Below are 26,858 nucleotides of genomic sequence, written 5' to 3'. Positions count from 1 at the left end.
AAATAATAAAAAAGTATCTAAAATAAATTGAAGAACATATTACCTTCAGCTCAAAGTGCTATGCCAAGCACACATCAGTGGGACATCTTCCACAGGGGAGAGCCAACTTTCCCCCCTTATCATTAAAAAACTGAAGAAGCTTACACCCTGCCTCAAAACCTTGTCCCTCAGTGACAAAGATGAGTGTTAATGATAGCTACAACTGTTGCATTTTTCTTTTTAATAGTTAATATTTGAAACTTTTCTCCAGTTGCAATTGATACAGTATGAAATTTAGTCATGCTCTGAGATTTAAGAACTACTCACTTGTTTGCCATGGTGCTGAACATCCTCCTGTGTTCAAGTATATGCACTTAATGAAAAACTCAGTATGCTCAGAAAAAGCAACTCCCAGGGACCACTGCTAAGTACCTGTGGTTTTGTTTTTATTACTCATAGACTGAAGTATTTCTTAAAATAAAGGCTAGCTGATGACAATATATGATCTTAGAGAAAATTAAAGTGAAGCTATTCAGCACAACTCAGCATTGCACAGGCTCAAGCACCATGCCTTGCTGTTGGATCCTTGGTGAAAGGAATTTTAAAAAAAGGGAGCTGAGCCATGAGTTTTCATCCTTGCATAGGGCAGATGGCTCAGGGCAGCACATTGACTCAGTGGCAGAAAATGCTCCAGTCCCTCAGCACGAGCCATCCACAAGCACATGATTTTGAATATTACCAAAGCATAAATACTTGTCTGGAAGTGCCAGACTCTAGTCTTCTAGGACTCAAGGCCAGAGGAAAGGGGGGAGAAAAGCACTGCAGCCTCTGACAGGTGAGGGTATCTGACTCATTGAGAAGATAGAGACTGACAAGACCCCCAAACCATTTTCCCTCTTCATGTCGAAGCAACAGATGACAGAATTTGCTCAAAAAGCTGAGAAAAATCAGCCATTATGTCAAAGAAATGTACATTATTTATTAACATTTTATACTGCACATGAAGAATCAAAAGAATGTGATCTAAAATGTGGCAAGCTTAGAGCAGACACAAACTACACAAACGGATTTAGAAACCAGTTTCAAATAGATGGCACTAGAAGCCACACCAGGCTCAGGGCTTCATGGATTGCCACCCAAGTTAGATGTTGCTGCTACAAGGCAACACACTTTTCCAAGGCAAGATAAGCAATTCCTCCTCTTTCCCAGAAATGCTAGAAAAAGGCATATTATAATTTTCCATCTAATCAGACAGTCACTAACAATGTCAAGTGTGGCTTGGAAACTGAACTATACCATTTCAAAAGTCAGTTTGAATGACTAGTATTTAAACTCTAGGTGTCCTTTCTTTTCACATCATTAAGAACACTTAAAAGTCAAGCACAATCAAACAAGAAGTTTTGTGAAAGATGTTCACTGGGATTTCCTTGCTTTCATTATTTTACTTACTCTCACAAGAGTACCTTAAATACCTGCCCTGAGTTTAGTGTCTGTTTACATACTTGTGAAACCAGGGAAGAACATCTTTGCAAAGAAGGTTGTGCTTGAAGAAGCCCTTTGCTTCTTCAGGCCTAGAAACTGAAGTAAGTAGCTTGCAGCAGAGCTCCTCTAGAGCCATTTCTATACAATGAGTCATGAGTGCAATGAGAAGAGGTTTATCACCTGAGCAACTTGTTCCAAGCAGACAAGAGGAAATCTTTCAAAAGACCACATTATGCTTCTCCTCTTTGGGCCTGCATTTTCTTTGCTGATTTTCCTGTACACATCATTTTATAGATGGATATTCTGTTTTGAGGCCACTGAAGAGACATCTCTACACTTAGCTATAAGTAGGATGATCAGCCATTAAAAGTGAATTGTCATACAAAAATTTATTTTAAAAACACCTACACAGAAGATAAGTCTTCAGGAGAAAACCAGAACATCTGATAACAACACAATTATTGAAAGGCAAAGTCGATTCTGTACAGTTATTGAACATGCTTCTTAGGCTCTATAGCCTGTAGAGCAGACACTGAGCAAACCATTTTTCATTTTGGTGAAGGTGTGCTTGAGCACCTCTAACATATTAATATAATTCCTTCAAGTTTCAAGTCCGTAAACTGATAAGGTATATAATATTTTGCAGAGAAACAATGCATTCAGGATCCTGAAAACACCTGGACTCCACAGTGGAACAAAACATATCACTTAATGTTTTTGGGGGGTGTGAGCCCAAAATTCCGTGGCAGGGAATGGAGAAAAGACACAGAGCAATAGACAGCTGTTTGTAGTTTGTTGTCTCTGTATGGTTGAAACCTGGTAAGCCACTGGGAGGCAGAAGTTTTATTAAACCTTTTGCTGCTGACCTCTGCTGCAGCCTCCTCAGAGCTGACAGAGAACCAGGATATTTCAGCAGATCATTAACATTTCAAAAGGTATCTGCACCTCTTGCCTAGCACAGCACAGCAGCATTAATTAGAGAGACAGCAGAAGATAAATGTGCATACAAAATGAGAGTTGGGGTCTATTTGATGCTGAGTAACCTCTACCAAAAAGCACCCTCCCTTTCATCAGATAAACTCAAGGGAGCATTCTCCCATTTCTACACAATTTAGGTGTACAATGGATGACTCTGTTTCATTTTCTGGAACCTGTGATTTAGAAAACAACAATGTATTGCAAAGTCTAATAGAAATTCTTTTAAGGTTTGTAATTGAAAAGATGAAAGGTAGGCTTAGAGCTCTGAAGGAATTGGTGAAAGACTGTTTAGTATACCAGTTTTCCTGTCTTCAGTGGGCTGGAGCATCACAGCTGAGTAAAGCTCCTGCAGCTGGCAGAGATTTTACTCACTTTAATCCTTGTTTTGCTCTTCTGACTGTGTCACCACCTCTACAGAGTCAAGGTACCAGTGCCATATTTTAGTTAGCAGTCAGCAGGTTTACAGTTATGAATACACACAAGCAGTTCTCTCTTTCATTAGATTAAAAGTGTTTCAAATGACCGTTTTCATGAGCACAGCTGCAATTAAAATGTCTCTGATGAAGCTCTAATTAAAGAATAAAACCACCTTTTATAGTTATTTGACATATGGATGAAATTAAGAAACAAAATAAAGCTGGTACTCTCATGTAGCAATAAATCTGCCTTCTGATCACAGCCTGATGTACTCAATTGAAATAGTTTTTCTACCAAGGTTTTATTTGTTAAACTTTTTATAAAGGATAAAGAATGATGGACTGACAAAATGTGTTCACCCAGGGTAAAATCAGCTCTCTTGACATTTGCTTCTGTAAAACATTTAAACTGCTATACCAAACAGTTAAATTCATACCTCTGCTCTGCACCTTAATAGATGCAAAAGGATGTCTGGTTGACAGTGACTCTCCAGACATAATTTTTTATTTCTTTTCACTGCTCATTAGTGAACTAACCTACCTGTAAGGAAATACAGCAATGTAAGGAAACCTGCTGCAGTGTCACCCTGGCCACTATACGGGCTGTCTGCTTTCCTAAAAATTCCCAAGTACAAGGAAATGCTATTCTAAATGCTATTCTAGCTGTTAAAATTCTGCTTTAGCTTAGCTGCAGTCAGGTTCTTCCTCCTGGCAGTCAGCACAACTTCCAATGTCTCCTGAAAAAAAAGCCTGTTTTAGAAGTTAGCCATTACCACCCCCATCACCACAGGGAAGCTCCTGGATGGCTAATCTGGAAAGAAGACAGTGTAATTACACAGCCATGCTGTCCAGTGTAAGGGTGGGAAATACTCCTAAAGGGAAAAAACCCCTAAATTTTGCACTGGCCAAAATACCATGTCAAAACCTGAGATCTTTCTTGCTTCTCAGAGCTTCCTTCACCACTTGAAAGCAACAACTGTCATGGAGATATTCAGATGACACCATCTTTTCCCATCTTCAGCTGGAATAACTAATTGGCAGCTAATCAAGCCAAGGTAACGTACAAAAGCCAAGGATCTGGTTCATATTAATTATTTCATAATTAACCCACAGGTGATAAATATTAAAAGGATGAAGCAAGCCATATCCTTTCAGACCTCTCATACCTGCGAGGTGGCTACTGTGAACACATGGTACTCATTTGACCTACCAAAACTTCACCTTCTGCTTGTTAAACTAATTTTACCAAGGAAATACTGATCCTCAGCTCAGCATAAAATAGCTTTCATAATCACAGGAGTCTGTGCTGGTTTTTATGTGTTGTACAGACTTGGCAGTCCTAACTGAGAAGAAGGAGCTAACATCAATTCACAGAATGACAGGCATTGGATTAATGATCATCTAGTTCCAACCTCGCTTCCATGGGAAGGGACACCTTCCACTACATCAGGTTGCTCAAAGTCCCACTCAGACTGGTCTTGAACAATTCCAGGGATGATAAATACATCAAGGCAGGAAAATTTTGCAAGAGGTCAAGGTCTGCAAGTAATCCTTTCTTCAGATCACATTATATTTCTACCACTGTGAGGCCTTACAGCTATCACTGCACCAGAAATCTGCATGCATGTGCTAAAATCCTCACTAGGTCCCAGTCCTTCAAACCTGCAGACATACAGCCTTGCCTGGCACACATAGCCAGCATCTCTCCTCTCCAGGGAGGGGGAAGCTCTGTATCAGCTCCATATGATACCAGCTACATGCAATGCAGCTGGCAACACAGTTGGTGAGTCAGAACACACAAGGAGTCCAATGCAAAACTCAAGCTCAGAAGCAAATTCATTATTACATTTAGAATTCATAGAGCAGAAGAGGATGTAAAATTATTTTGTTATATTTTAGTACATTCAAAACAGAGTAATTTTCCACATAATCTTTGCTAAGAAAAAAAAATCTAAAACCAACCACCACCAACCAAACATGAACTATACACAAAAAAAAGAAAAAAAAAATAATAAAGAAACCAGCCTGCAAACATGACCAAGAGACATCTAAAGGGCACTGTGAAGGGTCTCCAAGGCTACATCGAGAACTTGGTTGACTGAAGTGTATATAAATCTGAGCTAGCTTTAAAACAGCTCAGAGACTGGTAGTAGTTATAATGGCAGTGCTTGCTGCGCTTGTTTCCAGAACATTGCCAGCTTCACATATGAGAGCCTTAAGTGTGTTCAAGAAAGAAATGTGTGTGCTTGTCCATCTCCCCCCACTCATTAGTCAGACTAGGGTGCTACAATGAATTTTCAGCAGAGCAAGTAGGTTTGTGCTACTACTGATATTAAGCTTTTAAAACCCAGGCTGCGGCTGGGATCTACCTACCACGCTCCTACTGCCTGTTAGTTAAGCTAGCTGTCCTTATTAATGTTTCACCAAAGGCAAGGAAATCATATTGTGGAGGGAAGGTTTGAAGAGAACCTGTGTCACTCCTGTTTGTATCTGCAGCATTTGGTTTACTGCCACTTAAGAGCACAAATGAAAGCATTGAGATAACTAGCTACCTGACAGATACGAGATCAAGACAGGTCAATGTATAGATTTGTGCTTATCTGTAAGTGGAAATCATGATAAAAAAACAAAACCCATGCACAGGATTGAGGCATTAGAAACATTACAAACATACACATGATATAGAATTCTCTGTTCTCAATCTTTCTCCTCCTCAATCTTCCTCCTTTTCCTCTTTTTGTCTATGTGGGCTAAAAGCACTCTCAGACAGAAAATACCTCATTCTTGATAAGTAAAACACATTCCAAAAAAGTCCCTGTCTTGGCCTCTGCACAAATAATTTTTTATCAAGTAGAGTAGCTGTAAAAAAATTAATGTCAACTCTGATGCTGTTGGTGCCCTCCTTATTATAAAAAAATGTAATAATACCCCCATATGAACTTCACAATTTATTATGATTAAAAAAATTATATAACCCTTAACTGCTATTCTACTAAGTTCTATTATTGTCATAAGTACTTTGACTTAATCTTTTATTAAATTTCAACACATTAATTAACTTTTCTTATAGGATGAGAACTAGATCTTAAGGACACAGATCTGCCTATAAATAATACAAGTGCACTGATGAGCTCTTGTTAAAAGCTATTTCCTTTTTATACAGTAATAGTAGTTGTTCCTTAGGGAAGACATTCAGAGGTCTAATATCCCTGCTGCCTTCTGCACCATGTGCACTACAAGAAGGGACAGAGGAAGCAGCATTGGCAATACTTTGGAAAAGACTGGACACAGATGAGCTGTGAATTGGACACTTTGAATTAGTGTATGTTGAGATGCTCTGGGAGCAGCTTGAAGACTACCACAGGTGCCATGGAGTGTAACCATCATTAGAGATGTCATTCAACAGAAGATGTCATTCAACTGAATGAGTGGCCCATTCCAGCAGTCTAAAATTCACTACTAGATAATTCTTTCCACACATTTTAATACCAGCAGGGCATTAATTCTCAGGTTGCTAAGTTTTTGAAAAATGAGTAAAGTTAGGAGGATTAGACCTATCTGCCTGATAATGAGGTAAGAGATACATATTTTACTGGAATGGCAGAAAAACTCACTGAGGTTACTTTTGTAATTGTTCTCGGAGAAAAATGGAAAATCCTCCTGAAGATCAACAGAGAAGTTTACTTCATTGTAAGCAAAGCCATTGTCTAAATCCTGTTAAACACCTGTTAAGTTCCAATGCAAAACAAGCCTGCACCATCCAGCTACAGCCAGCCAGCTGGTAATAAATTGGAATTTGGACTTACATGCTGATAAAAAGACACCAAGATTTTGGACTGTTGCCACCTTCAAATTCAGCTCCATGTACCCTAGGAAGTGCAGCGCACCCACTCTCTCTAGGTAGCAATGAAGCTCAGGTGCAGTTCACACAACAGCAGTTTTTGGGGATCCTATCAGAAGTGTTTCAGGCTATGTGGCTCCCTAATTCTGAAAAACACTACCTCTCTTACTTAGGTATGCTCATGATAGAGAAGGAGGTGGAGAGCATCTTTGTTCCAAGCCATTGGGTCACAGCAAGGTCCAAGGCCCAAGAAGGGCAGGCCGCAGCATTCAAGATCCAATACAGCTTTTCCAGAGACCAAGCTGTGGAATCAAAGGGCCATTTCTTTTCAGTTGTGCTCCTGGCTGATGTTGGTGCATGGAAGAGATCCAAGGAGTCTGTAGGAGCAGTTTTCCCCATTTATTTCTTTTACTGTGGGAAAAGAACATTTATTCTTTTAATTCTATTCTTTATATTTATTTCTTTTAATGTGGGAAAGGCAGTTTGCAAGTGCAGCTTTCAGATGAGAAAATAAAGTAATTAAAATTACTTTTTAAACACAGAAGTAAGGAATTAAAGCTACAAGCTACTGGTACTCATGCTTTTGGTCTCTGGATTCCTATAATATGTTTAGAGATTAAAATAATTAACTCTTCAGAGATAACAGAGTGGAACAAGCCAGCGTGTGAATGTCGGACTTGGCTAGTTTTCGAAGAAGGTTGGGGAAAACAATAAAGAAAAATCTACACTTGGATTGACAACTTGTGTATGGTCCTGTGCCATGATCCGGCCCAATGCACTTGAACAGGATGAAATATTAAATCCCAGAAGCACAAGAACTAAGAGGGAAATTTTGATGAGCTCTTAAACAGGGTCATGAACATGATTGTATTTCTGCTGGCACTACTAAAAGAAGTCAAAACTTGCCACGGCTTTTCCAGTGCAAACGTGGCAAAGGAAACACTTCCCCCTCTGATTAAAAGTGTGATCCTACAGAATGGGGAAGGCATCATACTCCTGATGAAAGCCCTCTTCAGCATACTGGGAATGCTATTAGAGTTCTTGAAACCCCTACTGAGGGGTATTATGATCACATATATGCATGACAGTGCTGACCACTTAATCCCCCTTCTGTCACAGGCAAGTTGGGAGAATAAAAATTACATTGACACCCAAGGGTATTTTATAATAGAATACGAAATAAAACAATAAATTTGCAGATGATTTTGGCTTTGCCTCATGGTACTGCATTATGCACCAAATATTCCTGGCCTCTCATTCATTACTATTTAATTACAACAGAATATCTTTCTTTCAGATTTAATTAACCTCTGAAAGGAGTTTGTGACCTTGGGACCCTCCTGCACATTTGCAATGTGCTGTTGGAATACTGCTCTGCCTGGAAACACTTCCTTTAATGCTGAGATTTAATGAAGTGCACAGGTTTTTACAGGGAACACACAAAATACGAGAACCCTGCATGTGGTCACTTAATGAACAAGAGCTAGAGCATACCAATTAGAATCATAAATCAATACTAAATTAACATTAAAAGATGCCACAAGTGTATCCCCAGAGGAGAGGGTCATTACAGTAAACATGATCACGAATGCTCTTCCCGATTACTTTCACAGTGGGGCAGAGAAGAGGGAGAAATGAAATGCAGAGGGGTTTGTCCAATTAATTCCTATTTGTTTAAGCCAGCAGAAGCTTAAGTATCCCACTAAGCCCAATGACAGTGTAGTACAGTTCCAGCTCCTGTCTTTGTCAGAAAGTGCTGTTCAAGCTGAAACACTGTGACTCTGAACGGAAATCAGAGAGCAGTAACCTTTTCACAAGATGAGGGGCAGAACCACAGCTCATGCAATTGCTTTCATTGCTTTGCTGCAAAGCTTTGAATGATGGATTAATGTTGGCCCCTTGGTCCCAATCAGAGCAGCCTGGTGCTTGCAGAATAGGTGCTGGTCCAGTAACTCACTTGCTAGGAATGTTAACACTCCAAAATGGATTCTTCACCATCCTGAGAATTCCTTCTGAGAGCTAAAAATCACATCAATCCATGCATGCTTCTCATACAATTCCCTCCTGTACAAAACCACCCCAAAATCACCTTATGCACAGTTTTGTTTTTTTTCCTACAATTGAATGCATCAGAAAGAAGAGATATTGACATCCACATCTGTCACTTCATTAATTACAACCATTTGTTGTCAAACCTCATGGATGATGTTGTAGCAAAAAAAGAAAAAAAAAAGGCACTGGATTCTTTACTGACTCTTTTCAGGTGTCTTTTCAGGGCAGCCTGTCTTTCTCTCACTACTCAAAATACTTTCATGTGCATGATTCCAATCTGATCTGTCACCAATATTTAACACCCCTGCTGCAGCTTATAAAATTAGAAAACATCAATCCTCCCACAGATACTGCTGGAACTTGCAGAGGAAAATAACAAAGCCTTCCTTCCTTTCTTCTTTCTTGTTACAGAATAAAAGTAGCTCCACTGGAGTTATTAGTTAGGTGTATTTTCTCCTTTTCAGCTTTAGTATCACAAACATTTTCATTCCCTTTCCATCTTTTTCCTTGTGCCCTGTTTTTCTCCCTCCCAATTTTGCCTTTTTTAGATTATGTCTGTCCCTAACCTGTTTAGATCCTCCAAACACCAAGGCAAAAATCCTGCTGACAAAGAAACAGAGATATTCAGAGTTCTGTTGGTGCATAAAGGCTCTAAGATTCCAAGCCCTTGCAGAGTGGCTTCACTTCTGTGCAGAGGGAATGACAACCACAGGCACTGCTCTGACCCACAGCTGGATGCCCACCACTGAACAATGTCATTAGACTTGTAACACACACAAATTGCAGAAACAATCAATCAATCAATCAAGCAAGCAATCACTCTACTACCCACTCACAAGCTTAAAAAAAACCCCAAAAGAACAAAAGCCGACCTAAAAATCCTACTGGTCTCATACAAAATATTTTTGAGCTACACCCACATACCAGTCTCTTTTTTACGCTGAAGAAATAGGGGAAGACCAAAGGCACAGTCTTTTATCTGCTGCCATTGCTACTCCCTCTATCATTGTTTCATACATCAAGCACTCTAAAAATACACCTTTTCTAACCTGCTGATCCTTATCAATCTTCTTCACTTGGCATCCTATTAGGTCTTTTCACACCAATGGGTTAATCCAGTCTCAGACTGCAAATCCATACCTTTTCTTTCACTTAGATAGTCACTCTAATTTATGCAAAACATAATGAGTAAGTGAAGGGGAAGAGATTATATGGGGTTTTATTGCTTCTATTTTTTTTTTTTTTAAATTTATTTACCTTTTACACAGAGATCAAAACACTGGAGAAAATTAAAACCAAACTGCATGCACATGTTTACTCTGTGGTACAAAACATCTCATCTACACATCCCCATTAGGCATGTGATGTCAGTACTTTCAACTCCCCACTCAGCTTAATTTCAAAAGAAAGAAACTTATTCCACCTGGACTTTCTTAACCACCAGGGAAAGCCAGACAGTTTAAGAGTTAAGCACTCTGTGTAGATGGGATATCCCTCAAGAGTTAGACCAAGAATTATTCTTAGACCAAGAATAATTTATTGCTACAGGATTAATTTCATTCCTGATGTTATTGCTACTATACTAAATAATTAAATATTTTGATGACTGTGTGGGCACCTCAAAGTCGCTTCACATACAGTAAGCAGTAATAATTTGTGACTATTGCCAATGCTGGAATCAGAATAATAGACACTCAAACAATATTTACAGAGGAAAAAAGTTTTTTTTGTTTGTTTTATTTGGGATTTTTTTTTTTTTTTAAAGCATAAGGGATAAAAATGGACTCCCACATCTGGAAGATGTGGTTACTGACAAAGTAACAGTAGGAGTCTTGCTCTTGTTCCATCCATTTAACAGGCTGTTGGAACAATACCAGGTTGCTGAAAACATTAGATCCAGCTGTGGTGATTATCCTGCTTGCAATCACCATGGAGAAGTGATGCATCATGTAAAACATTAGTTATAATGCAAGAATTCAGGGCAATGCATGGAGAGGGTGTAATTGCTTCAGCATCTAGTGCTTAATATCTTAACAATTAAGTCAATAGAACATCCTGAATTTGTACAAAAGGAGACCCGGGTCCCTATTCAAAAGCACAAGCCCCATGTATTTCTGTGTTGTGACAACAAAGAAAAATACATAAGTAACACTAAAAAGAGAACAAAACTGACAAGCTTGCATGGAATTGCAGTTCCCCTCATTTACCAGGGTAGTTTCAAAATCCTGAAAAAAAGCCACAACATAATTTCTACATGATCTTCATGCTGTGTGCCCACCGAGATAGTCGCTGGTCAGTCTTGGTTTGTTTCTTCTCTCTCTAGAATAAAACATAACTTTTGACCATGTTTGGCTGTCTTCTTTCTTAAGTATTATTTGTCTGACCTTTTTTATTTCATAGTCAGTTTAATATTCCTTGGTACTCAGAGGAACAAACAAGGACATTGCACCACAGCCAATAAAAGCTGAATGTGCCTCTTCCTTAGCCCACTTAATTCCTGTGTACGGTACATACGTATGCCCCTATTTGAGCCAAAAAGAGTTAGTGCAGTACAGATGTATTTTTATTCTGAATGCTTCCATATTCAGACTGTCTGGCAACATACAGGATATTTTGGTAGTAGGCTAGAGTTGTTGTCCAGCCCTTTATCTACTGCTGTCTTCTCTCATCTCTCTGAAGTTCACTCTTCTAGTCGTATCCTCACAGTGCTAATCTGTTCCTGAGGTGCTGATATGTACACAAGTGCTTACAAAAAGATAAGAAAAATGGAAAATATTTGCAAGTAAAGGCATTGCCCACAGCACACAAAAGATGCTCATACTAGTATCAGAAACCATCTTAGTGCCTTAGTGCATATTTCAGTCCAAACACTCCCTATTTCACAGCTGAGTTAATGAGTCAGAGCTGAAGGATGTGCTGATACTCATCCAGGATTCTGCAGAGGCACCAAAACCAGTTTGCAAATAGCCTCTGGACTTGCTTGTGTGGAATGTCCCACACAGGTAGAAAAGCATCAAAACACAACCCCAGAGGACCTTGATGCATTTGCATTTATTTTAAGACACAGTAACCTCGGATCTAATCTACCTGCTGTATGATCAGATATTATTCCGCTCATTTATTTGGGATCAGTAGGCAAGATATTTCTGTACACCTAATACTATTTCCAACAGTCTTTTGACTATCTTTTAACATTAATGCCTGATGTATTTTCATTTTATCTGTTATCAAAAACAGATCTTTCTTCCTCAAAAATCAGAATTCTCTACATTTCTCTATAATTGACATTCACTACATTTTCAGGTATACTGACTAAAACTTTTTTTTTTAAAGTCTGCACGCATGAGACAGCAATTTATCTCAATTTAATACAACTAACTCAAAGCATTACAAGATTTTTTCCTCCACCATTTTGGAAAAATGGAGCCCAGGCTGTTACCTAAATAAAGCAAGTAGTATGGTGGTTGGAGAGGAGTGTGCACACCCATGAGTGTGACTTTTGTATGAACTGTGAGTTGAAGGAGATTTGAGTTTCTTTGAATATGACTGTATGCAAGAGCAGCTTTGAAGGTACCACTGTACACACTACCTACATACTTGACCAAGTTATTTCTGGTAGCAGAACAAAACTGATTCTGTGATGGCTCAGAGCTCCAATTTTTCAACAAGGATTAACCCTCTTGTCTTAAATGATGGAATTTGCTGACAACCTTATCTAGTCCAACTTTTAATCAACCAGCAATTAATTGATGCGCAACCCTTCACGTGGATGGCTTTGCAACTGGTTCTGCAGTTTTTGATTTATAGTTTATCCTTGTCAGAAGAAGCACAGGGTATTCAACTCTTGGCCCTAAAAAGTGAATTTATTAAATATTCTCTGTTATCAACTGTAATAAGCAGCCTTGATCATAGCTCTAGAACAGAGTTCCATGCTCTTGACCGCATTTTCTGTGAAAACAACTGTGGCACAAAACATTTTTAAATGAAAAGATGAAAAGAGTCCATTTGTAAAATGATACCACTCTTGGAATACAATTAGATTTAAAAACAAATCCTACCAGAATAACTAGGAAAAAATGTTTAAAGATTAATGGATTTATATTCTCAAGTTTTGCTTATCATATTCTATGATACATAAAGTCCCCCTATTCGCAAGCTTCTGGCTTCACTATCACTAAATTTAAACAGATTTGAAGAATACAATCATCTGTTCTGAAAATGAAAGTGTCCATTTGAATGCAAATTGTTAAAAGTCAGAACTTCTGGCTTTCACATATTTATAAAAAGAGAGAAGAATCTACTGAAGAAAGAGAATAGGAAAGAAAACCGAGCAATAAACACCCAGAATATGTTTATGCTCCAACAATCACTAATAACTTTACTGAAAGAACATTTTAGAAACAGCAAAAACTAATCTGAATAATTTATTTATGGGTATTTTTTGTGTTCAGTCCCATTAAGCAATATACTGTGATTTGAAGTCAGCTGCAAGGGACAATACTTGCTCTTCCCCAGAATTTTCAAGGCTATGAAAAAAAGAAAACCAAAAAAGAGAACGGGTGTTACAGCACTAGCAATTCCTCCCTAAATGTCTGAAGTGCAACAGTGCAGATTAGTCAACTTCAAGGTCACTTATTAACATGCATTCATTTTAGGGCATTGATAGCACATGGATTTCTGTGTTCCCTAATTGAATACTGTTCTTGGCATTCTTCTCAAGTCTTAACAGAGCTGCTTTCAAATCTAAGATCATTCTTGCCATGTTCAGTATAAAATCTGTACTTTGAATTTTAAATGACAAGTAGTATTGCAGCAAAGACCCAGCTTGATTTGAGGCTTGTAAGAACTTTCTAGTTTTGCTTTGTGTCAAGAATAGGAAAACTCCCAGTCCCCAGACTGCTCCAAACATCTGTAGAAAGCATTGCTCCATAAAAACAAGCATTGCTGGCTTAATCCTTAATTTCTATTGATAGCAAGAGAGGCAAAGGAAACAAAAGCATACATTTCACCCTAACACTACACACAAAGCCAGCTTCTCCTGGATCCTGAGAATTACTCCTTAGGCACAACAGACCAAACCACTATAAAGTGCTGAGTACTCTTTAGCCAGCTCAGAAGTATTTTCAAAGCTGCTCATTCCAGATGTGACACAATGCATGGATATTTTATAACTGCAAAGTCCTAACCTCAAGCATTGGGGTGGCCATAAATGATTTTTACCATGTCATAAAGCCAGAAATCACCCAGATGGCAATGACATTCCTCTGCTTACAGTACACTTGGGGCAGAGATACAGCTATTTGAAGAATGAGATGAAGCAGTACAAACCCTCTGATTGAAAGACCTGGGATTAATTGAAAGTGTCCCTTTATTCTCCTTTTCTTAGCCTCCCCCATTTTTTTTTTCTTCCCTGGAACTACTGTTCTGGACAAATCGTGACCCTTTGATTTCCTGGTTGGCAACTTAAACTTGGTTTATGGTACTCTTACTGGGACAGAGTGAAGCACCTCACTTGTAGCCAGGAGACTTTGTTTCTAAAGTTGAACTGTTCACCTGTTTTGTATTTGCTTATCACTCCATCTCCCCAGACTTTTTGTCTTGGTCCTTCTTATCTACTCCTAAGTAATAATAGAATCATTCCAAAAAAGCAGAGATTCACACAGTATTTGTTGATGTGACTGAAATGCGATTGAAACAATCCTAATTACATCTTTGAATATCTTGAGGTATGCAAAAAAAGAAAGAAAAACAGTGGATTTATGCCAAAGCATGAAGATCCCTGGAACACTCATGGAGATCTAGACTGCTTCCACCTAGGACCTACTATTCATTATTAAATACTGATCTCATGAGGAATGATACCTAGCCCTTTGATAGGCTCATCTTTTAACAAGGAAATATCAGAAACTCTGATGAGGTCATGTGAATGAGGAGAACATTTTATTCTTTAGAACTATTTTCCTGCATTTTAAAGGTGACTAACTGAGAATATGAGATGATTTTGTAACTCACTGCATTACTTTGAGCAAATTAATAAAGGAACAAAATAAAAGTCTTGGTTCCCAGTTCTCCATTTTAACCTGTAGACAATACTCTCACTCTTGATCTACACAAAACCTGATACATCTACATCAGCCTCCTGTGAATCATATCCAGAGGGCTGCTTTTTCTCTACTCTTCTTCTGTAAAGAAAGCATGGTCCTGTAGTAAGGCAGGAACTTGCTTCCACTGTCTCCTGACATAAAAGAAACAAGGCATTCATACATCCATGTACACACATGTACCTCAGGGGTGAAAAGCCAGCCATTTCACTGCTTCTGTAAGGGCAAGATCTAACCAAGCCTTCTTCCTATTAGAGATCTAAATTTCAGGGGTCACAACAACAGGCAGCACTGTCACCTCCCATCAGTTTTAGTTAAAAATATTACTATGATTCTACAATTACTATCTTGACTAGCAAAAGCAACAGAAATTCAACATGAAGAGTAATTTAGTCTCACCTCAATACTGCTATTATTTATAATACCATATATTTTATTATTATCTGCCATTTGATTTTCAGTTTGAGGGAATGATAAAAAAAAAACCAAACAATTTTCCCATTTTCTATTACGGTTTATGTAGTAAGTACACTTAGAAGCAACTCCAAGTAAACTCTGTTGCTGGTCTCTCTCTCAAAATAATATCTACTTCTTGTGGATATGCAAAAGAATACTTCTGCCCCTCCTAAAATTCTCAAGTGAATCTGAACTAATGGTTGTGTAACTCCCAGATTTTTCCTTTATAGCATATGATGACTAAGTGAATAGAAATAACTTCTTTAATCCAGAAGAATACATACTCCTTGGTCTGGCTTATAAAGCTGTTTAATATGAAGATGAACACAGCAGTAAAAAAATAGACCAATATTTCCAGCTCTCATAATTTCTGTAAGCATTTGATTTAAAGACCAAATAAATCTGACATGCCTAGTGATGTTACTGCCCTAATACTTTCAGGAAATCCCTTCCAATACAGGAAGCTAATTTTGGTTTAAATTAGGGACTGAAACTATGCATATTTCATGATATTCATGTCTTGCTACCTCAACTCTTCACTGTTTCTGAAACAAATCTTGACTTAACAGTGCACAGCTACTGGAATATAAATGTATTTGGAAATGCAATTGAGTAGTGAAAGTAATTAAATTGAACATATAAATGAAAAAAGCAAAAAATTACATGATCATGAGGAATCTTGGGAATTTCTCATCTGCACTACCTGAAGCAAACACATTATGTAATTTCAAATGGATTAATCTTTCCAAACACTGAGAGATAAATTTCTTTGGATTCTTTAAATTTGTTGGTGCCTGGCTGTTTTCTAAAAATTTAAAAATGTATCCCAGGTAAGGTATTTCCTAAAGGAGGAAACTGTAGTTAGGGAGGTATTTTCTGAACACTCCTGAAGAATTTATTAGGATAAACTCAAGATTCTAATTTTGATCTTTAAACACTGCTACAGTTTTTAGGTCAGGCAAAGATGTCTGATGTAAAAGATCTCCTTTAAGCCATTTGACAAATAAAGCATTGCCTGAGCTTTCAACTTCCTTGGCTTTTGGACAGTAATCCCTTAAATCAAAGAACTCTTCACCACTAGCAGCCAAGGTGCTGGCTTTGACCTCACAGTTTCAGAGGCTATATTTTTTTAAAAACATTACTGAAGCATATTCTCATACCAACATGAATAAAGCAAAAATTTCATGAGTACGACTGTCTCACACCCTCCTCAAATCATACAATGAATAGATTTTAAAGACATGAAATGATCATTGTACTCTTCATGTGTAACTCTATACTCAGATAATTTCATTCAGTGTTTTCTGCATCAGTGCCCTAAATTTTGCCTGAATATAAGATGTCTTAAATAAAACAATACTCAGTTTAATCTGAAGAGTTCAAGCAAAGAATTCCTCTCAACTGTACATTAAGTTATGTCAATGGATAATTACTTTCATAAGTACCCTATTTCTAATCCAATATGGAACACAGCAAAGTATGTATGAATTTCTCAGTCTAATAATCTTATTAGGGATCCACTTTTCCATGAGTAGAAGGTTATTCAGGAAAAAAGACAGCACATCTCACTTTACAGATGGGTTTTGCAAGCTGTTGTCCAGATGTTTCTTTTTTGATTGTCTTGACAATGGAGGCACTGGTTGTCAGATTAGTTAAATTCAGTGTAAGCTCTAAATAGCTAGTTGAAGTAGTCAAGGCACTACTAACACTCATTAATTGCTAAAACACACAAAGGAAACCATCAAAATACACAGACAGTATTATTCATCTTTCCACTTTTCATGCAGGCAAATATATCATGATGACTACCTTTCCTCATGGAAGTTGCATTTGCTCAGTTTTCCCATTCAAAGAAACTTTTGTTTAGCTTTCAAACTTTGATACAAAATAAAACCCAGGAAAATGCATGCAGCTTGGGAAAAAAACAGAGATCTGTGTGCAGTTGCAGAACTACAATCTTGTTGGGATGACAGAAACATCACTAAGTATTGCAATGAGTGGATAAAGGATTTTTAGGAAGAACAGGGAAGGCAGGGAAGAAGAGTTACCCTGTCTTTAAGAGAGAAGCTGGAGTGAACAGAGCTCTGCCAGGGGATGGAAGAAGTTAGGCAAGCTAAAGCTGAGGTGGAATTTCATCTTGACAGGGATTTCAAAGAGTTAATAGAGTTAAAAGTTGATTGTAAAAAGATATTTTTGACATCTGTATTTGAAACTTAGCAGCTGCATCAACTGCAAATGTCTACAAAAATTTGTTCTAACTTTTAAAAACTCCCATAGAGCTTCTTGAAGCTGCCTTCATTTATGGCCAGTTCAGAGAAGAGCTGTATATTAGCAGCTGCATTTTCATGCATTACCTGAGTTCTCCTCATTTATGTTTAATATGTAGAAAATGTTATCATTTTCCAGTTTTACGGATACTCTTATGTTTCATAGAGTTCACAGAGAGAAACTGAAAGGGTCATGAAAGTGATGTTCTCTGTGACTGCAGGCAAGTCAACTAGTGTCACACAGTAAGTCTGAAATACTAACCAGAACTCCACAAACACAGTATTTTTCATAACCGGTTTATTCTTCCTCTTGTACAGATCACCGCTCCCCTCTTTAACCCCATGCTCTTAACACTGCAAAACCTGAGTACCCAATGGATTTGACACCTCTCTGGAAAACAGCATCCAAGACACAAGTACTAATGATTGGTTTTAAAGGTTCCAATGTGATGAGAGTTTTCAATGCATTTTCACCTTTGTACACCCCAAAGCCAGTGACACCCAGGTTAATCAATGTCTTGAGATTTAATCAGAAAGTGTTGAGAAACAAGTTCTGCAGTGTGACACAGGTAAACAACAGCCTAATGTTGAAGTGGAAAGCAGTGCTTCACAAAGATTCAAGAAAATTCAAAACTGGATAGGCAAGGCAGACAGAATAAGGCAGACCAAAAAGCCCATAAAGATCAGTGACTCACCTTTAATTATCAGCAAATGTTTAGCAATCAAGAATGGTTCAGCAGTAATCCTTATTTCTAAGTGGGAACTGGTGTTAACAGTCTAATGAAAATAACCTTTCTGGACTGTAGAGTCAGAGTGAGAAAAGCACCAGCATACAGTCCTTTTTCACTCCTGCCTTTCCTATGTCCCCAGCACCGGTAACTCCCAAGGTCCAGCCTCTTTAAGGGAAACTTATCCTACCCTTTTTGTCACTCATCTTAGCCCTCATGATCTAGAAGGCAATTCCAAGCTTCCAGCTGCTTACTTTTTTCTCTGTTTCTTCAAGGAAGTCCCGACCCTGAGGTCCTCACATGGGGCACCACTGTGTGAAATGTCTAGTGGCTTATCTGGTTCTTCTCCTCGGGGTTGGGATTAATGAACGAGAGATGGTATTCTTGTTCGGACTCAGATGTTTATTATCTCTTATCTATATTACAGTCTATATTATCTATGTTACATCTTATCTATATTACAGTCTCACAGCACACCAAGCTAACAGACTAAAAAGGAAGCCCCAGGTCTCTCTCTACAATGCCTTCTAAATGTAAACTGCCCAATTATAAAATGCCAACTAATTTATTTTTACTTTCAACCCAATAACCAAGCACCTGTGTTCTACATTGTGGACCTTTCCAACTGATCACACAATATCACCCAAACCCATGAAGAAGGTGAAAAAGCAAGACAAGCCTACACCCTAAAACTTCCATCTTGCTACATATATATAACTATATCTCAAAACCCTAAACTCTGTATTTTCTACCATGTGATATAACACACTTCTATTCAAACTACACACCCACAATCTCAGTTCTGTCATTCAATTTTGGAAGCCTTTCCTATGACCTCAGGTCAAATACAGTGTTCTCCAGCAGGACAGTGCCTGTCAGCACATAAAGCCTGAAATTCTCTGTGCCCAGGGTTCCAGTACTCTGTGAGTGAGGCAACACTTGGAATATATTGAGCACTGTCTTGGTGAGGATGACGAGTGAGTTGAGGGCCTGTGGGTTTGGATAAAACAACAGACTGGTAAGGGTGATGCTGTTGTGGATGTTGGCTACAGGTTGCCTGGGAAGAAGGAGGATGTTGATGACGCCTTCCACAGGCAGCTCGAAGCAGCCTCAAAGTCACAGGCTCTGGTTCTTGTGGTTTTAACTACCCTGAAATCTACTGGAGAAGCAACACAGTGAAGCACAAACCATCCAGGAGGTTCCTGGAAAGCCTTGATGACTACTTCCTGACACAAGGAGTGGACTGTCCCACAAGGAATGGTGTGCTGCTTTGTCTCGTACTAATAAACAGAGAAGGCCTTGTTGGAGACGTGAATGATGGGCAGAGCTTTGGCTGTAATAGCCATGAGACTGTGGAGCTCAGTGAGGGGAAGGAAGAAGCAGGGTGAGTAAGATTGTAACCATGAACTTCAGAAGAGCTAACTTTAGCCTCTTCGGGGATCTTCTTGGATGAATCCCATGAGAAAGACCTGCAGGATACCAAGGTCAAAGAGAGCTGGTTGATATTCACGGATAACTTCCTCCAGTCCCAAGAATGTTAAATCCCAGTAAGAAAGAAATCAGGCCAAGGGGAAAAAAGCCTGTGGATGGTCAAGGAACTCCTGTCATTACTTACATGTAAGCAGGAAATACACAGGAAATGGAATCAGTGTCAAGACACTTGAAATGAATACAGAGAGGTTATCACACTAAGTATAAATGAGATGAAAATGGTCAAGACCCATCTGGAGTTAAAGCTGGCCAATGTTATCAAGGACAACAAGAGGGGCTTTTTCAACCCACTGTGATCCCTTCCAACTTTACCCATTCTGTGATTCTGTAATATGAACTTACCTCCAAAGGAAGATACCAGTACAACAGTACCATACTACAAGCTGTTTTTTTTTTCCCAAAATATTATCATTAATTCCCATTCTAAAGGATTGTTCATAAAATTTAGTGCCACTGAGAATCAAGCCCAAATTATCAATCAAATTCTTTATTTACATCTCTCGTCTGTTATAATCCCTCTAAAATTAAAGGACTCTTGTTTTTTAGGTTTTGATACAATACAATTAGATATCAGGGCTTTCAATAAATTGTAGTTTTAAAAGGTTAAGACAGCATTAAAAATTATTAGTATGTCAGTAGAGTCTAAGCAGACAGCTCTTTAATAACAATGGACAGGGAATTTAAAGAAAAATACTTCAGAGAAGTAAATGGATATTCTTTCCAGCAGAATGATTTCTTTAAAGACAAAAATCCAAATTACGCACGTCTCCTCTTTTTGCTTCAAAAGAACTACTTTGAAGGTAAAATACAACTACCCAAAGCAATTAAGATGAGAAGATGACTGATAGAGGAAAAGAATTCTCCAAGGGCCAACTATGTAAGACTGAAAGAACTATTAAGTCAAAGCATAATCATCTATTTTCCCCTGAATTACATTTATTTAATACAAACATAAAGGTGTGCAGAACAGATGAATGGGTTACTAGAGAAGGTGAAGCAAAAGCTCTCAAATGTTGTTCTTTGGAGAGCATCACCACTATCAAAGATAACTGTTTGCTGCAAGCCAGTCTTGAATTCAAACAGACACCTGCTTAAATTTTCCATGGCTCTGTGAGCAACTACTAGAAAAGGAGAAATCAAACGTTATAAAACCTAGTCTACAACAGTAGTGCTTACCAGACTCCAGTCTTGGTTTTAGCAGTTGTAGAACTTTAGGTAAACAGGTGACAAAGGAAGACATTTTTTCTTTAATTTTTACTTTTGGACTACAGTTACTACCCTAACTCTTGTCTTTATTCTGAAAGAGAGGAGGAAACTCCACTATGCACTTCCCATGAGATGAAAAGCAAACTATGTGTCAGATTTTGATATGTGAATAAAACTGTTCATAAGGTGGTAAGTTCTACAAGATGCCTTTCTCATTCCTTTCCTCCAAGAGTCAGTTTATTGATTTGCTTTTATGAAACTACTTATTTATGAATTCTTCTTCAAAAAACCTGAAAATCCTAGACAAGCAAGAGGAATCTTTAGGAAGCTAAATCTGCACAATGTTCCATGGTTCCATCTGTTCTACAAAGATAAGAAATCACTTGAATGAAGCATTTTGCATCATAACCCCGGCTCAACACTTCTGGTGCAGAAATCTAGGATGTTTTAAAATTTTAAATGCCATTGCAGAGAACAGGAACATATTCTTTCATTCATATTTCCTCACCCAGTGTACACATTAATAGACAGTCTCTGTACTTGCCTTTGGTCATTTATAATGCCCTAATACTAACTGAAAAATAACTCACAAAGACTTCCTATTTTATTACCCATCTCACTTCACTAAGTAAGTAGATTTCCTCTAAGGCCTCACATAAAAAATGAAGAGGACACACTTTGTTTCAGCTCCTGGTGACAGGCATCAGATGTTCCTCTAGGAAACCCTTGATAGGAGCACAGCAAATTTTTTCAGAGGCCTAACTGATGGATGCACAAAACAAGATAAACTGAGAGCAGAGCTTTCAAGAGGAAAAAAAGATCAGTGGGCTTCAGGGAAAATGGTGTTTCAGGCTACCTGTGTTTTTATAAATTGTAGCTGGGAATAAAAATTTAAGGTAATGTGGAGAAAATATTATACTCCCTGCCACAGTTCATTAAAGTACTATGCACAGAGCAAGCAGCTACTTATGTGACTGAACAGATCCTGCTCCTCCACATTTTACTTTCATTGAGAAAAAATGACTTCAGTGACTTTGAGTGTACTGCTCACATACCTTTCCTGGCTCCCTTCTGTGATGTGGTAGAGATGATTGGCACCTCCATCAGCACAAGCTCTCAGGGCAGCTGCAAGTCAAGAAAGAGAACATCAATGCATTTGCATTATAAATAAAAACCCACAACCAGCTGACAGTGCTGTGTAAACTTAATTGTTCATAGTGGCATAGGGAATAAGCTTGAGATATTGTATGGCTTTTAGCTTCCTGTACTTGACTGCTTTCCTGTTTCTCTAAAGAGAAATTTGAACTGTTTTTATCAGACTAGTGCCAATCTTCATCTGACTGTGCCACCATACTTCCAAATAGCTTATTTGTATCTATCTGAACCTGCTGCCCAGCCAGCTTAAACTACAAGACAGGTAAGTATTAAAAACCTGAAAAGGCCCACCCTCCACCTATGGATGGATTCTCCACCTTGTCACAAGTGGGAACTTGCACTGTAAACACAGCTATCTTCTCACCCAGGCAGAAAGTTCCCTATGGTGCCTCTACAGCAACCTGCATAACAACTGGGAAAGAAAAATAACCAAGAATTAATCATGACAATACCCTTTTTCTCTTTTTCCCCCCCCTCCTATGACACAAAAATGGTAACTTTATTACAGTTCCTATATTGTTCCACAGACTGTTTGAATCTTCTGATATAAAGTAGATGGTTCAGGTCTTAGCTTTAAATCTTGGACTATCCTGGTACAAAACCACAATAATTTTCAGCACTTCCACCTAACATGGGGACCACAAAGGGCATGTGCCACTAATTCCAGTTAATTTAAACAAGCAGAGACATGCTGTTCTCCTGTGATCCTTTTGTTTATACAGACTTAAGTCAAAGAAAAGAGACAAGTCTAACACTATTATTACAAAATCAAACATAAATTGGTATCTTTTATTCATAAGCTTCCCTATTAATCATCATTTCACTAACACACAGCTCTTTCATGAGGTTTTTAAAACCTGATAAGCTATTAAAGATTGAAAATGACCATCTTGTCTTAGCAGTCTTTATCAGTTTTGCTCTGAGATGCACAAGTTAGATAACTATAGCACACAAGATAAAGGAAGCTGTTGCTTCCACACTAGGGCAGAGTGTTCCTTCCAGGCAAAGAGAGACTGACTGGTAATCCTGAAAGGGCTGAAAGAACCACAGGGCCAGGGGGGAAAAAGAGGAGACAAGTAAAAAAAGGTACAAACAATCAGATCAGGCATTTTTTGCTGCTGAGAATCCAATTTTCAGCTAAAGCCGGTTTCCTTTGGTGTTTGTTTTTCAGTCAGAACCACCCCTCAGCAATGACACAAAACTGTATCTTTCCTTTTGGTGTACATTTGATGGGCAATCCACCTCTCCCCCTACTTAGCCAGCCTTTACAAATAGGGAGAAAAACTACCACTGTAGCTGCTCTCATCTTTAAGTGATTCTTTCTTACGTGGGTGCTGAACTCTCACAGGAAGTGTTTGTAAATTAATATCTACTGTGCAGTACCATGTGACCTTGGCTGAGGATTTATTTTTTTTGAGTGGGGGGGCAGGGAAGAAGGAAGCAGGAGAACACAAAAGCTACCAGTTCATCACAGATAACTTTGGGTAGCTCAGCTTTTTTTCCTTCAGGCTGAAGCCATGAGCAAAGCAGGAGAACAAGCACTGCTCTCCTCTGTACAGCTTCCAGCACAGCTTCTGCTCCTGCTCTCACTACTGTCCTCAGCCTTCTTATATGGACCATGCTCTTCTCTGTCTCCTTACACCACTTCACCACTCCTTATAGCCTCCACCCAAACCCATATTAACAAACCAAGGTCAAGGAGATTTGATCTGAGAAATCTTACTAGGTGAAGTAATTTCTAGATTATTCTAGAAGCTTGCCAGACACTTACCATGGTGATCCACTGCTCCAGGCAAATGCCTCATCCAGTCTGATGAATACAAAGTCACAAACAAGAACAACACTTTTGTCCAGCTGTGTTTGACCGGAAGATTTTAACTTCTTTCACTTGAGGTTACAGCTGAAAATGGATTGATATACTTCCTCTCTCCTGGACATGTCTGTTGTCTCAGGGAGTTCAGCTTACACAGAACACAGTAAAGGCCCATTGCAAGGAGAGTGTGCAATACCTGTCCTTAAGTCAGCTATCCTGTCCACTGGCTGATTTAGCAGATAGAAGGCATCTAAGCAAGACCTAGGACCTAACGCACATGACTTGCCTAAAGGATATTTCCCAAACATTCCCTGACAGTTACAGCTTTTTTCTTCTGAAAACAGTGAATTTTCCATCTATTCTCCCACACTAAAAAAAAAAAAAAAAAAAAAAGGAGCTTTTAACTTCTGGAGAAAAGAAAAAAGAATGGGATGAGATACATAAAAAGAGATTAAAATCTATTATCGGTCTCAATTATTTTAACACAGCCAGAGCCTTAACTATTGTATATTCTCTCAATGGAGTTACCTCAAATGAAGCCTGGCCTAAGATATCTTCATCTGATCTTATAATTTTAAAACAACATGACCAAAACAACCAAATCAAACTAAGCAAAACAAATCAGTCTTCAATCAGTCTAGTACATGTAAAAGTACTGAGATTCTCCCAAACACAGGAAGGTGCCTATGTGACAGATCTATGACACTTCGATTTTTTTCACATGGATATGGTGCTACTATCTGATGTCTCAAATCAGAAGAGTTGCCTTATAAAAAAAAAAATAAACTTCTGTAGCATTGTAAAGTTATTTGGAGAAACAATTTATGAGGTACTGATCCTTTACCAGCAAGTCAATAACTTACACTGAAATCAACCAAAGCCCCAGTTGCATTAAGGAACTAGCAGGTAATTAACAGATTGGCTGGAGGCCAATAAATCATAATATTTCTACAGCTATGAACTAAGCTTTGTTTGACAAAAAGTAATGATATATGTTAGCTGTAAGAATGATGTATCATTACTATCTGGAAGTGTTTAAGGAGATAGTCAGCAATTCTAAACTTACAGTTTGGATGGAAAATTCTCTGTGTAAAATAACAGGAACTGATTTTATACAGGGCCTTTTGTATTAGAAACAAAATTGCTTTACAAACAACAATTTAGCCAAAGTGCACCATGGCAACTGCCTAGGCAAATCCAACAGTCTCTAGGCGCTTTGCAACACCTCACATGAAACCTCATTAATTATTTCAGCAGAAACTGAAGACCTGAACAGGATTTGAGCTTTGTTTTGCTTGACTTGGTATCCTGAAAAGAGAAACACCTTCTTCTGAGACGTTTTCAGTTTAAACAGATAAAAAAAAAAGTAAATTAAAAGGTGGAAAGCAACACAGATGAAGCGCTAAGGTTTACAAATGGGTCAAAGGCAAGTTATCTTCCAGGGCGACAAAAGTGGATGGTGGGACTTATAAAGTGAAAAATATCTTAAGCAAACAGCCAGAACAGCAAATGCTCTTACCATCTCTTCTGGCCCAAAGGCCATCACATTATGGCAGACCCCCCAAATTTGCTAGGTGGGCTGCACGTGGAAGTCCGCTCTTGCTCATGCATGTCAGAAGAAAACTAAGTCACCCTTATCTAAGTGCTAGAGGCAGGTAACCCTGCCTCTGTAAATTGAGATGTACTAAGGAATGGTTGTCCAAGTAGCTCACTGAGCTCTGCTGGGTCAGGAGGACCAACACCTCCAGAGAAAACTGTGATATGCAATTGGGAGCTGTAGCTTTTCCACCCACAACTGGAAGCAGAGGAGGCCTGTGCTTTTGGCACCCAGCTCAGCTGCAGAGCCCCAAGGTACTGTTTCACGCTTCTGTTATTAGAAGAGATGATGCTAAGAGGACAAGGACACAAGTGCACTGCAGACTCAGCTCAGCATGTGAATCTGCAATCCTTGGCATTACCACAAATTACCACCTTTCCAATCTGAATATTCTGCGTTAAGCTCCACACAGAAATAGCTCTGTCTGCCAAATTACCACCTTTTCTATCTGTTAGATTCCTTTCTCATATAACTCCAGTGTCATTCAGTGAACTAGGGCATGGAGACATAATCAAAAAATCAACTGTTTTATTGCGCAGGAGGGGGGAACTCAATGCCAGTGTCAATAACTGCTTCCCAAGTTATTGGGAGCAGCATGTGTTCAGTCCAGCAGTGTCTGAAATGATGGTAAGAGTTAATACCCCTCAGCTCCACCTATGCTAAGGGAGAGTTACATAGAGAGCATACTATCAAGCCATCCCATCTAAGAGTTTCTCACAGGCAGCATCAATGAAGAAACAAAAGCCTTTCTGAGCAATGCCCTTCCTTTTAAATGGTGCATCTTCTGCTAGTAAGGAGTGAAGTATTTCCCTTTAGTGACTGAATTTGAGGCACCAATGTTAGGGCTAATTATTAATTTTTACAAAACTTATTCTAGCACTACAAAAATATTGGAAACAATTTACTTTATTGTACTTAGTTAGTTACCCCTTTGGCAAATATAAAAAAGTTCCTGTCCCTGTGAGACAGGATATGAGCACATATCAAACAAAAAAAAGGAAGGTCTTGGCTGTGAGCTAACTAGTTCTGATGCTTTTTACAGAAAAGGAGCAAGTATATGATCACATTCAATAGCCCTGCAAATTCAGGTGGGGCAAAAGACTCCACAGAACAGATGCAACTCTTCCAGACTAAGATGAGTACATAAGAAGGGAATACATTTATAAACATTACCAATACCTGGAAAAGAAAAGCATAACCTTATTATTCCTATTCTATTATTCCTTCTAATTAGTATTTAAAATATATTATTTTCCAAACAGATCTTGAAATCAAAACAGGTTTTTTGCTTAAATT

At 38.5% G+C, this 26,858-nt stretch overlaps 1 protein-coding gene across 6 annotated transcripts in view; it reads right to left on the bottom strand.

Moving 5' to 3' along the window:
* The window catches only part of TPK1 (thiamin pyrophosphokinase 1), a 296,764-nt gene that overhangs the window by 163,392 nt on the left and 106,514 nt on the right, over positions 1-26,858 (bottom strand). For 5 of the 6 annotated variants that reach the window (XM_015619881.2, XM_015619882.2, XM_015619880.2 and 2 more), the window contains one exon: positions 22,053-22,122. The exons of the other annotated variant lie outside the window; for it this stretch is intronic. In XM_015619881.2, the coding sequence (XP_015475367.1) occupies positions 22,053-22,122 (70 nt within the window). Of the gene's footprint in view, positions 1-22,052; positions 22,123-26,858 lie in introns of those variants that run through there. 6 annotated transcript variants of the gene reach the window in all.

This window comes from Parus major, chromosome 2 (genome assembly GCF_001522545.3).
Source record: "Parus major isolate Abel chromosome 2, Parus_major1.1, whole genome shotgun sequence".
Taxonomy (NCBI): domain Eukaryota; kingdom Metazoa; phylum Chordata; class Aves; order Passeriformes; family Paridae; genus Parus; species Parus major.
This window is presented reverse-complemented; position numbering and strand designations above follow the sequence as displayed.